At 43.7% G+C, this 14,391-nt stretch overlaps 1 protein-coding gene across 8 annotated transcripts in view; it reads left to right on the plus strand.

Moving 5' to 3' along the window:
* The window catches only part of LOC148387490 (receptor-type tyrosine-protein phosphatase F-like), a 114,226-nt gene that overhangs the window by 41,417 nt on the left and 58,418 nt on the right, over positions 1-14,391 (plus strand). For all 8 annotated transcript variants that reach the window (XM_088395467.1, XM_088395466.1, XM_088395468.1 and 5 more), the window contains exons 2-4: positions 2,580-2,755; positions 10,675-10,820; positions 11,471-11,612. In XM_088395467.1, coding sequence (XP_088251593.1) covers positions 2,674-2,755; positions 10,675-10,820; positions 11,471-11,612 — 370 coding nt within the window. In that variant the 5' untranslated portion in view covers positions 2,580-2,673. The remainder of the gene's footprint in view (positions 1-2,579; positions 2,756-10,674; positions 10,821-11,470; positions 11,613-14,391) is intronic.

The raw sequence follows: 14,391 nt of genomic DNA on the forward strand, positions 1-14,391 counted from the left end.
TGTTCAGAAAATGTAACTTGTGTCGGGGTTTTTTTTCGTGTCATGTTTTGTTTTTGTATTGTAAAATCCAACTGAATATTTTTTTAACATTTGACATTTTCTGAATTACGACTGGTTGGGCTGTTCATGTGAAAAGCCTGAAATACGACGGCTGATAATTGTAATCTTTTTCTCGTAAGTTGTTAACTCTTTTACGTCTTTTGGCTTTTTCCCCTTTTTCCAGACAAGCTCCCTAAAGACATTTTACCCATTTCCTTACTTTCTTGGGATTGTTTGATTTTGTTTTTGTTCCGTTTCTCTGTGTGGCCTAACACCAATAATGTGTAGACCAGTACCAGTTTCCTTCCTAAACATTTTGTTCTCTACGTAGACCATTAGCCGTCCATTTGTTGCCTGTCTAATTACTTGCCTAAACCTCTTAGTCTTTCGTCTGCCGAGCTCTTTACTTATATAGCACATATGTCATGCTAGTTGCATTATCGGTGGGGGGACTCCCTCGACTCCTAAAAGCTTCTTCCTAAATGACTATGTTTGAGTCCCTGATACGGGCAGCATGTCAATATAATTCCTTCCAGCGTCATGTTACAACCACGGCCTCTTTACTGCGAAGACAGCGCGGGGCGTAAATAAGTGTCTTGATAAATAAAGAATGAAACATCGCTCTAGGAATTTGTCTCATTGAAGATGAAGAGCATCTGCCCGTTGCCGGCATCTGCTGCGGAAGATATCTGGCGACAACAGCCAAGGGTTCGGAAGCCGCGGCGGCGAGCCAACTCCATCAGCCGAGCCGCCGCACGCGAAATGCGCATGAAAACAGGCGTCAAAACTAATTTGTCAGCCAACAAACTTGACACAAGCTACATTGCTCTTTTTTTGGGGTGGGAGAGAGTGCCCACTCGGGGCATTAACTGGAAATAAAATTTTAGCTTCCAATATGTTTCATTTGGATTGCAGAAGATGGTGAGCCATTACTGTTGGCACCCTGAGCAACGTATTAGCATCTGGTGCTAGCTGTTGAATGCACAAACGGAATTGTTTACCTCAAAATGTTGTACAGAGTGTCGTTTTAGCCTTCAAACAATTTAAGGAACCAAACAGGCACTTTTGCGGAACTTGAGCAGAATTTATTTCGAATTGACATTGTAAAGAACATAAATGTCTACCCAAGGCTTCAAACTCAGGTGAGGCTTCAGGTTTCAGGTGACTCACAACATTCCTTTGAGTCATTCCACTCAGTCGTGCTCTCAGGAGAAAAAAACAAATCTTGACACTTGGGCTTTTGTCTCCCCCAGTCTCGATGGCCCCGCAGGGTGGTCGGAGAAGGTGTCCGGAAAATATTGTGAAACCGCTTCGTGAGTAACACGCAGCTTAACATCTCCCGACGCTCAAGAATGGAACGCTATTCCCACCGCAAACACCGGACCCTTTGTCTCCCTCACACGCCAACATCTCCATCTGAAATGAATGAACAAAAGCTGACTGGCCACCCCAGCGTGTGTAAAAATATGCAAACGATTTATTCTCCAAAAGCCCTTCAAGACTTTTTACAAAACTTTTCTCATACAATTTTTTTTTTTCTTTTGGTTTAACCCCAAAAGTCCTCTGGAGATACTGCTTTAATTCCACGAACAGACGAGATTTCTATCCGTACCATATTGTGGGTCTGCTTTACAGCGTTACAATTGCTCATCAAAGATGCCCCGCGGGCGAGAGGATAAGAAATTTTGTTAGTGCAATTTATGAGCACGCACAGTTACTTTGTAATAGCATTAGGCAGAAACTGCAGGCTATAAGGGGAAAAAGTTTAGGTCATATATCTTGATCCTATTATTTCCAACACTAAATCTAATTCCTAAAAAGACAAAAAAGAAGCCCCGCATGCTTTGGAAGGGGTTTTTATTTTTTATTTTTGCTTGTAGCACATTTCTTCCGACTGTTTTAACAGCAACGCTCTCGCCTTTACGGCCTGTTTAATTGCGCTTCATTTGTGGCGCACATGCTGCTAGCGGTGTCCCCGGGGGGCCGCGGGCTGAGAGGTGGCGGGGTCTCGCTACGCATACATGTTGCATTTCGGCAGCACGCCGGTACTCTTGCTAATTTGAACCCATCTGGGGTGGCAATATCGCTAATGGAGAGCGTCAAGTGGATGCTGTTCCTTTGGGAGAGCCTCTTGATTTTAAACATCTTCATAGCGGCCATCTTGCTTTTTCTTACTTTCTTCCAATTCTTGTAACTGCAATGCTGTAGCGCATTTGCTATCTACACCGGAGTTACTGGTTTTACTTGCTTCACCTGCCCCGAGCACAATTTTGTTGTTTGCGGCGTTGGAGCAGAATATCGATTTTTGAGATTCCATGTTCTTTTGTCTTACAGGATCTTTGGTAGAGATAGTGTAACTCCCATGGCAAATTGCGGACTTTGCTTCTGGTTTACTTCCTGAAACCCTCAAACACCATTCGTTATACAAAATACCAATAATAATAATGAGTTCAAGCGGGTTAAGGTCTAAAATGGCAAAAGAGAACGCTGTGTCACTGAGAAGGTGCGCTCATTAATTTTGTTCACGTTTTCCTTTACAGGTTTTAGCCTTTGATCGTGTCAGAGCGGGACACGTCTAAGCAGGGGGACGACGACCAAGGGTGGGAGCAGCAGCAGCAGTGTCGACCTTGAGACATGGCGCCCCCCACACGCAGAGGGGCGTGTCTCGTCCTGCCCCTGCTCTTCAGCTGCACCGTGATCTCCTCTGTGGCAGAATGTAAGTCACTTTTGCCCGAAACAGTCACTACATCCGCACTGCATACACTCCAAAGTTCCGTTTTCTTTCGTTGGACAGTCCACTTGGGTCAATGTTGAGGCTCCTCTGTGTTATAATAAAGAGCCATCTGTGTCTATCCGTCTGCTGTCACTATGAATGACAGCTCAGGCCGAAGCAAGATGAAGAGTGGGATGTGGCACTGTTGCTGCACCTTTGGGGGCCCGAGAAGCTCTGCCGCGGCCAAGACAAGGTTAGGGACAGATTTAATTCAACACATGACCTCAGCCATAGCGCTGTCAAAGGGACACGGTAATTCAATTACAAGCACACCCACAACGGAGCCATGCCAAGTGGCTCTTCCTTTCACGTCTTGCTCTCTGACGAGATTTGACCCCTTGACCTCTTCTTTGAACTCTTTGTGCAATGTCGTCTTGAGGTGGTGTATCTTGTTAAGATTTTTTTTTTCTGTGAATTTCATCTACCTTGTATGCCTGTATTTTTTTATTTTGGCATTTATTAGCTTATCATTACTTATTTACTTTGATATGTATCGTTCGTATGGATCCATTGCACTCAAGGGTTTGCAGTCTTGCGTAATCATAGGTTCAGCGTACGATGCACGGCGACCGATCACTGGCCTCCTACGGAGCAATATTTCCCTTGTCTCTCATTTTACAGATAAAGCCACACGGTTGCGCTTGGAAATGAGTAAGCGATACGGACACCGGCATGAATTCCCATCGAAAAACGGGAAGATAAACCCCATAAGAACCCAATGAAGCCCGCCTTTGGTCTGAGGTTAAGCTACGCTTGTATTTTAGTGTGCATGCATGCGAAGAAAAAAAACGGGCAGAGAAGACCTGTTATTACCGCTGGCGTAGAGCAGACGTGGAATTAAAATAAGACCGTTGGGGGGCGAAAATAACACCTACCACTAATAGCAGGCTTGCATAAATGTGGTGCCTGTAATTTCTCTGCAACTCAAGTTATGTGAACTTGATAGTGCTGGTTTTGGATTTCCTGTGTTATAGTACAGACAGCAGACAGATATTATGGCTGAGGGTGCATGACAGGTTTATAATTACACAGCTTCAGTCTGTCCCTTTTCAAGAAGAAGAAAAAGTGATTAAGGTCAGGGGTTCGGCAAGAACTGTTAAGACCCAACCGTTTTGAGTTGCAGGGCAAATCATCAAAGGTTGATGGTCTCAGTTGGATTCTAACCAGTTTGGATTCCTACTTTATCAATTCGATTGTCAACGGTGAAAACGAATGTTCCCAAAACTCCCTTTTATCTCATTGGATTTGAAATAAATCTCGAGTTTTCCTCAAAAGTCAATGACCTGTCACGCAGTTTGCGTGTGGGCAGAAAAAGACGCAAAAGAAAAATATGCGGGACATGTTTGTGTGTGGGCTTGGCCAAGAATAGTCACGCTTTGTCGGTGCTCTGAAGCAGCCGGCTTGGAAACGAGTGGCGTGCGAAGGGTCCTCGGCGACGGAGCCGAGCGACCGCAAGATGCTAGCGTTTGCTCGGTGCCTCAAAACGCTCCTTCATTCTGCACCGCTGCACAATTAAAGCGTCGTCGTGGTTCGGCAGCACAAAAAAAGTCCTCGGGCGCCACTATCAGCTCGGTGACATTGTTGGTCTTGCATTGTCATTGAGTTCACACAATGCAATGTTATTACAGTGAGTGCTGATCGCAGACATCCCCATCGATCCTCCCCTGGGAGCTAAGCCTAATCAAGGGGGGGGGGGGTCTCACCACCAATCCTACTTGTACACACAATAGGCCTCGGTCGGCAAGGTCGGACTCAAAGTCGGACTGCCAGCTTGTTGGAGCGACCTATCGTTGTGTAGCGCCGCCGTTGCGAGTTATTTCGCCGCCGTTAATAAGCTTTTGATGTATGTGTCGCCTCGGCGCGCCTTTGGTAATCTGGACGGGCTTTTCATGCGAAGGGGACCGCAAAGGACTCCTTCGTGAGGATTACCATGCCACCGTAATTAATTTATTACCTTTTTAGGTGACTTTAGAATATCGAACCGTTTGAGGCGCATGGCCGCTATTAGCAGGCTGGATACAAATAAGGGGATCTGATCAATGTGTCGCTCCGATTTTTTTTTTTTTTCCCCAAATAAATAGGAAATGCTGATCTCAGAATAAATAACATAGAACCAGGACGAGATGCACATTTCAAACAAAATATTGGTATCTTGGGTTTTGTTCCCCAATTCTCAACCCTTTTACAAAGGTCAAATGTCAAAACCAACTTGAAGTAATAGAATTACAAAATAGCCTATTATAATTTATAATATTGTGACCCAAACAGCAGCTGCCCAAATTGTGCCGTGTAAAACAAGCTTTTAGATTAAATTGGCAATCTCGAAAAGCTCTTACAATGTGCTGATGTAACGCACGTGCCAAAACGGTTTGCGGACGGACGGGGTGCGAGCAGACGGGCAGCTGAAAATTGGATTGTTTTTCTTTTTTTTTTAACGGTCCATATGGTCTCCTGGTTCAAAATCAAACGGGGGACAGAGAAATTGATTATCTTTTAATTAAAGGTAACCATATCCACCTTGGAGAGCCACTCGGAGAGAGTAATGCATTTAGCACACAGCTGCGGACTATGGGGACCGCGGCGGCAGGAAAATGATCCGGAAAAAGCAATACGCCTGATTTGTAGAATAATAGCGTCAACAAAATAAAAGAAATGGAGTTGTTTTCATAAGCCAAAGTGCAGCAGTGTCACAAAGTAGCTGGTAGACGGCGGTCTGTGGAGGTTAATGATGCGAGATTAATAGTTTAATTAGGGAGCTTGATAGCGGGGCTCGAGGCAGTCACCCAAACCCTTCCGCTGTGTCCTAGATTCATCAGTTCCGCACAACGAGGAAGGCATTTCAATTGGTGTTGATACAAAATAGCTTTATTGACAGTCGATACTCAGCCGCCCACCTGCCGCTGTCTTCCGGACTTCTTCGCACTCAAGATGAAAGCTACGACACGCTTGGATGTCTGGCGGGAAGTCCTCATCTGAGGCTAGTAGGAAGTCGTAAAATGAATTACAGGGGTGTACACCTGGATAATGTTTGGTCTTAAGCAAATATGCTGCGGACGTGATGCGACCGGTTTGAAATTGAAATCTTCAGTCCCCATGCTAACAAGGCTAAGGCTCGAAATGGCTAAATCCTCACTGTCTTTATACTTGCATGGTCAAATCATGTGATCGCCCCTCGTTCAATCCTTCGGCACGGTTGAACTTTTACAGTCAGGAGGCCTCGTACGCTAATTAATGCCATGCTAGCCGAGAGTTGAGTGAGCTAAGACGAAAGGGGAGGCTCGCTCGAGACGACGGGAACAATGGTCGGTCTCCGGGGGGCTAATCCAAGGGAGGCAAATTAATTAGGTGAGTGGGGTTATGAGAGGGGCTTAGGGTGGACTCGCACAGTGATGGATGATGAGCTCACCCCCACGCCCCCAAAAGTCGCTCGCATTTCTTGCCAGCTGAGCCCTTGCGCCTCTTGGGATCATTTAATACACTTAACATTTAGCCTGCATTGATCTATTAATTGCAGTGTAGGTGACCACGGGAACTCGACGGGCTGCATTAACAAAGCCCCCTCCCTCTCTCTGTGTCTACTTGGCAGAGTAGTTCGGATTTTCATAACAATGGTGTTCAAAATGCACTTGCAAGTATTCCTGATGCAGAGCCTGTTTGATTATTGTGCTTTCGGATAATGATGAGTCAGTGTGTACTGTTTCCTTTATTAATAGCAGCAAACAACAGTAGCAACAAAAAGGTCACAAAACAATCTTGTTTTTTTTTTTTTTAACAAGTCCGTCGCTGCGTGACGCATAGGTACGTTCATAATTGACCTATGACTGATTGGTTCATGTGACTTGCCTTTTATTTATGTCCGTCCAGACACGCTTATTCCAGTAATTGAATACATTAAGTTTATTATTTAAGGTATTTTATTTATTAAAACAAAGTATCCAAGGTCCTCGAGTCCTTGTTCAAAACAGATGTACGTGCTGGAAGGACTATTTTGACGGTGCATGGAGATACTCACCCAAAATATTATGTTTATTGTCCAAGGTTGTCTGTAGGTTTATTAAAACAAAAGTCATGAGCATACTGTGCGTCCTGGCCCGTGTTCTAAATGGAAGTACGCAAGGATGGTTATGGTGGTGAATGTAGCACGAACCAAAACATTTGTTATCCAAGGCTGTTGAGACAAAGTATGACGAAAATCAACAGCTGACTGTTTGCTGAGGGTTTGCCATGTGTGAGTTACGTTGGACAAAATATACGTTGGACCCGTATCTGAATTCTCCCTCTAAAATCAAATTAACAGGGACACCCACATTTTAAATGAAGCGGGTCGACCCTGAAATCACAACGTGTGTTTTTCCTCCTTGGTCACGTGGCGCTTATTGGGTCGTCTAAAAAGCGGCAGAGCGAGTGTGTAGATTTTTTGCGGTGCCTGCCGAAGTCATAATCGGGTTGGGGAAGATGAAAGCCATTACATAACGGCGACTCACACTGAGAAGAGAGGGGCGAAGGGTAATTGCACTTAGAGTTCTTGTTCTTTCGCTGCTGTCTTGAATAATTCACCGAAAGCTGTGAGGCCTGATAGAAAGTCGCCCTCCCCCCACGCCCCCGACTGCCTCTTCATGGTACGCTGGAGTATTGAAAGTTTGATGTTTTTCTCTTTGCCTCTCGCTGCTTTGGGTTTCGACAGATAGGCAGGCATCTCCGCGGCGGTGAGTCATGTCGCCCGTCCAATTTGAGTCGGGTGAAACGGAAATCTCCGACTCGCACGCCACGACATGGAAAAGACGATTGTTATTTTGGTGTCATGAATCAGTTCTGCATGCTTTGACTGCAGGGGGGGAGGCAGTGAGATGAAAAGATAAGGGGTCGCCGTTTGACTCGATTTCCTTGAGAGTTAAAAATATCGTTAGCAATAGCAACTCCAAATGTGTTTGTTTTGGTATTGTGCTTTAGGTGTGACGCACTAAAATTGTCTCAGTAGCATTGTCTGGTATTAAAAAAAATGTAGCCTCAAAGCAATTTTCACTTTAATGAGAATTTTTTTCCCCCCCTCCAGTGGATTATGGCAGCCAAGGTTGATGAGTTTCATAAATGCAAAACTGTTATAAGTCATAGACGACAATACAAATGGAAACATAACGTTTATTGGTTTAAACAGCCTGAAGTGCCTCAATCTCATTGGGGTAAATAACTTACAGGGGCTGAAGCGGCTTTTTCCGGAATTAATTGCAAACAAGTTGCCCGCTAATGGCTTGCAAAAAAGCCTAAATGGAAGTGTTCCATTAAAGCCAGCTACTCTGATGGCATCGGACATATTCCCGCTAAGTGTCGCCTTGTGAAAATTGATAACTTGCTAATTTATTATTAATAAGAATGAATGGTTTTCACTTTGCCCGCGTGCAAATCGATTCGTGTTACTCTACACCGCAGAAGGGGGCTCTCAAGCAAGGCGGGGTTGGGAATTCCTCGTCCGCCAGAGGAAAAAAATAAAATAAAATAGTTTGCCGCTATCATTAAAATACATCGACTTCAGCCATTTGATTTTATAATGTGATTTCTTTGATCGTGACAAAGACATCCCAACCTTATACTACCTGACTTCAAAGTTATTTCCACGAAACCCCAACCTGGGAGACGAGCACGTGTTAGAAGACACACTGCGTCAAGAAAGGAGTTTGGAACCTTTAGGGGGGGAAAAAAAAAAAAAAGCCTTAAAGAAAGCAGCGAGTGTGTGCGAGGGGGAGGATTTGCTTAGGTAGGCTTATGTGTTCTTCACCTCATCCTTGCCTTTGTTTCCGCGTGACAACTGCCTGACAGCCTAGAAAATGGGACACGGGCTATGGAAAAGGGGTTTAAGAAAAGAAGTGACAAAACCAAAACAGTTTGATAACCTCAAGCGCTGTCGCAGGAACACACAGTCCAAAATGTGAAATTAATCGAAATATTTGTATTGCTTAGAAGAGTCGAGCGACTTTTTCCTCTAATATCCGTATATAGAGAGTTGTTTTTTGTTTTCTGCCTGTGTGGCTTTTGGAAAGTTTTTTTTCAAAGAAGTCTCTTTCACAGCCACCAGCACGCCTTCAAGTTGCCATAACTGGATCGCGTGTGTTTCCAACAACACTGAACTCTCGCTGTCCTCCGCTTACCTCACCGAGCGCCACACCCGACGCGATCGCGTGTCGATGCGACAATGGGGCACTTTATTTACCGCCACATTAATATGAGCCTGGCTTTTGACCAGCGCCACTTTGAGTCACTTCTTCTTTTCAGCTCGCGTTACACCTCTGCTGTCACGATAGAGGCGGGATGGGAAACACCTAAACCGTTGAGGCAATCACACACACACACACACTCCCAACTGTCACGGTAGAGGCGGCTGGGGAAGCACCTAAACCATTCAGGCAGTGACACACACGCACACACACGGGTTGGAATCATTATGTCCACAAAGGAGACAGCAGAATTCCCTATGGTGAAAATCCACTGGGAAAACTCCAGGAATGGCTGCCCCCACTTTGTTCAATAATCTCTATTGGCAAGGAAGTAAATAGGTAATTAGTCAGATTTGTTTCGATTGGATTGGTGCACCGTGTGTCCTCAAATAGTTGGATGTGGTATGCCATCAGGTTTTATATATATATATATATATATATATATATATATATATATATATATATAGATAGATATATATACACTGTCCTATTAATCGAGATGAGATGTCTCAACTCTTCTAATCTTATCAGTACAGCACTAATATTCGTTGTTTTTGGGAAAGTATCAAGAATATTTGTTGTGCTATTACACCTTTTGTTAGAATCCATTTCTTAAAGCGTTATAGCACTGCAAAATAGATGCTAATTAGCGTGATCGTCAAGCGAGCAGACCGAAAGCGTTTTGGTTGTTTTAAACACGCAAAGTGGAATTATCTTTGTTTAATTTTGACAGTCAATTTAAAGTGGTTAGTGGCACTAAAAAGCTGAAGCTATATTTTTTGAAGGTTTGTTCACGATTTACCAAAGTACTGCTAATTTTGAAGTGAGTCGAGGTCTCTTTTTTTCTATATATATATATACTTTGGGGATTGTAATATAGATGTGAGGTTAGCCAACGTGCATTTGAATTAAACATGGTCATTCCCCATAACACTTTACATTTTAATAACATTAAGGCACTCAAGTGTGTGGAGTCTTATGCCAGTCACACTAATAATCAAACGCACACGCATGCACACGTATGCACTTGCACAAGTATTCCCATTGTTCCTCAACCCGGCTGACATTTGGCTGATATTTTGGTCCTGCTTGTTGCACTGGAAATATTTAGAGTGCAAATCTTTTTTTTTTTTTTTTCTTTCCCCGCGGGCGCCGAGCTGCACTAATGATGGCAACCTGATAAGCTCTTGTGCCCGAGCATTCATTGTTGCGTGCTAAGGGGAGATTGCGTTTTGCTTCTGTGTCGGCATGCTGAAGACCCGATTAGCATCGTTCTGATTTTCAGAGTCGCTGCCGTAACATCTGTCTTGTGACACTTCCTATATAAAAATTATGTGAGGGGGGGGTTCACTCCTGGATCAGATATCATTAAAACAGAATGTGTGGCCTCAAAACATTTAGCATCTTTGAAGTCATGAGATTTGAAGAATAATTAGTGGAGTTTGAATTTTTCTTTCCTGTTTGAACCATTTAATAAGACAAGCTTGAAAAAATGCGATAGTTGCTTTATAATTTGTTTTACAACACCACACAAAAATAATGACATTTAACCCCTCTGTTGTAAAGTTAAACAGCCAGGAAAGAACAAAGTACTGTAATTTACTGTTGTTTGTTTATTTATTTAAATTGTGGTTTTCTGTCACCCACTTTCAGACATGCCAAGCTTCATCAAATCCCCCGAAGACCAAACAGGCATCTCGGGCGGCGTTGCGTCCTTTGTGTGCCAGGCGGTCGGCGAGCCCAAACCCAGAATCACCTGGATGAAAAAAGGCAAGAAAGTCAGCTCGCAGCGCTTTGAGGTGAGCACACACGCACACACACACACACACACAAACACACACACACACCCCGTGCCTTATTTGCGCAAACGAGCGTAACGTGTCGGCCGGCCTCCCCATTACTATTGATCCTCAAACAAAGCACAGCCGGCTTCTTCTCTCCGAGCAAGACCAGGCAAGCCTCCCTCCTTTGGCTTTAATCTTCTTCTCTCTCAGTTTATAGCGTAGCCCACTTCATCTTCGCGCATACGTGCACCCGCACGACTCGACTACATCTTCTCCGCTCACCATCGCTTCTTTCAGCACGTCTGAACACTAAAAGATATCCTCACATCGCTTTGCTGACCTTCTGTAACCGAATATGTAGTACATGGCGTGGCTTCTTTTGTCCATAATGTTTCCTAATCTCTCCAGTCCAAGTCAAACTCAATTATTTGTTTATTAGATAAGTCGCTCACAAACCTTTTAAACCAAGTACCACGGAAAAATAATCACTCAGCACATCCTCGTGACTATCATTCGCGTAGTAGGTCTAAGTCAGGAGTTCCCAACCATTTTTTTTTTTCTTGAGTACATGTCAAAAGGTCGATTCTATGCTGCAGCAGCGTGAAATGTTGAGAAGTAAAACAAATAAACCAAAGCCATTTCTGACCTCTCTTCCCGTCTCCCAGGTGATTGAATTTGACGACGGCTCGGGGTCTGTGCTACGCATACAGCCGCTGCGCACGCACCGCGACGAGGCCATTTATGAGTGCACGGCGGCCAACAGCGTCGGCGAGATCAATACCAGCGCCAAGCTGACCGTGTTTGAAGGTAAGACCAGTGGGGGCCTTTGTGTCAATTATGCATTCATTCGCTTTGAGGGTTCCTTGCATTTGTCAGTGTCGTTGTGGAGCAATTCATGTGACATTAACATTGATAGCGATAAGCACAATGATAAGTTCATTGATTGTGGAAGCGGTTATTGTGGTTGCAACCACTAGAGGCAGCAGGGATCCGGCCCCACAATTAGTTTGCTGTATAAAGTAGGACAAAGTGACACCACCAAGATGTTATATCCATCTGATGGTCTAGATTGAGTTATTTATGGGTATGGAACGTAAACATAGCGACTCATAAAATATCAAGGAAATTGAGTCATCCCTTATTTTAATCAATGATTCACAAATACCAATAAAGATCAGATCAGTGTAGTATTGCCAGGGTGTGCGTTAAAGAAATATTTATGATTTATTTTTTTGTATTTTTTACATGGTAAATGTATGTGTATGATTTATTTTTTCTTCATTTTATTTATTTATTTATTTTTATTCCGCATTTTGGGTTTGATCCAAATGGGTATTGTTCAGCCTCGGGGGAGGTCGCCACCTCTACCTGACACAACATATCCACAAAATGGCCGCCAATGTAAAATAGTCAGCGAGCCACGTGCCGAATAATCCGACAAACAGCTTTTGGAGTGTTTTGCACAGATCTGTCTCGCCCCGGCCCGCTCGCCCTCTCCGCACTCCTCCTCGCTGGCGTTAATATACGAGATGTATGTGGACAGAGGTTCCGCACGCCGGCCCCCGCTCAGCCTTCCATATCAGCGGCTCGTGAGCGTGCATTTCCTCCCTAATTGATTGTAATTTTGTCATGTAGATGCGAGTCACTGGGGGGCTTTGATTCCATTAGAAATAATAATCATAAAAAAAGCCTGCGAGCGAGCCAGTGGGAGGATGAAGGTCGTCCGCCGCATCACGCCGGACTTAGAGAAGATCCCCCTCCTTGCCTTTTCTCTCCGCCCTCATTTGGTATCATTTGGTCGGGCCTTGTGTAATCTTCCCAAAGGGACTTTTTGCTTTACCCCCCACCCCGCTCTTACTCATCCTCGTCTTGTGCATCGTGAGGAATTGTGTGGCACGAGGTGAACACGAGTCACATAGCATTAGGCCCAAATACAAGTACACAGTCCTCCTAGTTATTGTGGGAGTTATCAGGAAGAATAGCTTCTGCTCTCCTGGGGAAAAAAAACAAAATCCGGAATATGTCCGTAAGATTTTTTTTAGTCACTCATGTTGGGCCCTGGGAGAGACCAGAGCTCGCTGTATTTTTTGCAGTTCATCCCAGAGGTGTTTGATGGGTCACGCATTTGGGCTGAGACTTCCGTCAAATGTTCCCACAAAGTATACAAATATCTTCAAATCCCCTTTAAATGAACAGAAACCGTTAGTTGGTAGTGATCTACTATTTAGCTAAAAATGTGCCCTCTCACAAGTACACAAAAAAGGCAAACGCAGTTTTGATTGCACTGTCCTCAAAAAGGAAAATTGATTGAAAAAATGTCTTCAAAGAAAAGATAGCGCCTTTGTTTTCTTCCAAATTTTTTGCACAGCTTTCCCCTCGATGAGCGATGAGGAACATTTCTTGCTGTCCACAGAATTTATCACAATAAGTTTCAGAAATCATCTTGACATTCCTTGCAGTTTTCTGTCAACGGTTTCAGGGGAAGAAAAAAAAAAGACTTGCGGTGATGAATAAGCCTCGACTGTTTTGAGCTGACAAAAACAAAACAATGTGAGCTCATATATCTTATGTGGAAAAGCCGCTCTTGGTCTACAAGCTCGGGCAAGCCGCTGCTGCCTGCCTGCGCTTACCTGCCCGGATAGGAACAGGCAGGCGGCCAAAGCAAGCGGGCGCCCGCTGAAGGTGAAGGCTTCATTCAGCGTCTGAGACAAGAGAGACAGATGTTCACCACACTGCTGTTGCTCAATTGCCGACGTCGTTTTGCCCCCGCGCTAAGTATGTTAAAGCGAGCCCGATTTGTCCACTTGGCGGAGGAAACAGAAGGAAATATGTTTCAGATGCATTGTATTCTTCACTTATAGTTTTTTTTGTATATCATTTTCCATTTTAGTTACCGTATTTTCTGGACTATAAGACGCACCTAAAAACCTAAAATTTTCTCAAAAGCCGACAGTACGCCTTATAGTCCGGTGCGCCTTATCTATGGACCAAATTCCTAAATTTAAACTGGCCCGAAGCTTTGTGTCATGAAATCAATCATAAGTGGCCCGCTGAAGACTATGAATCATGAATCAAAAAGATGATGGATAATTATTTTGTGATTATAAAGTCATTCATTGCGTGTGAAGTTGAAATAAAAAAGCTAAAATGGAGAATGATTTGATTTGGATTAAAAATCTGACATGATGCATGAATGGTGCGCCTTATAGTCCGGTGCGCCTTATATAAGGACAAAGTTTTAAAATGGGCCATTCATTGAAGGTGCGCCTTATAGCCCAGAAAATACGGTATATGTACTTATATTCAAATATTTTGTTTTGTTTTATTTCATTTTTTAATTTATTTTTAATATGAATTGAATATTTATATTAATATTTTTTATCTAAAGGGTGTTTCATAATAAATTGAAATAATCCAATAATACCAACAAAGATGACTTGCTGGGCGGACTGGAGCTCCCTCAATACTGCACTTTTTATAGATTGGCCTTTTATTGTGAGCAGCCTCAGGCACACTTGTGCAGTAAATGTGTTGCATTACATAAGATAAACAGCGGTGATACCAACACTGACTGATTTTGACCCCT

This window comes from Syngnathus floridae, chromosome 14, assembly GCF_059516105.1.
Source record: "Syngnathus floridae isolate MCC-2025c chromosome 14, RoL_Sflo_1.0, whole genome shotgun sequence".
Lineage (NCBI taxonomy): Eukaryota > Metazoa > Chordata > Actinopteri > Syngnathiformes > Syngnathidae > Syngnathus > Syngnathus floridae.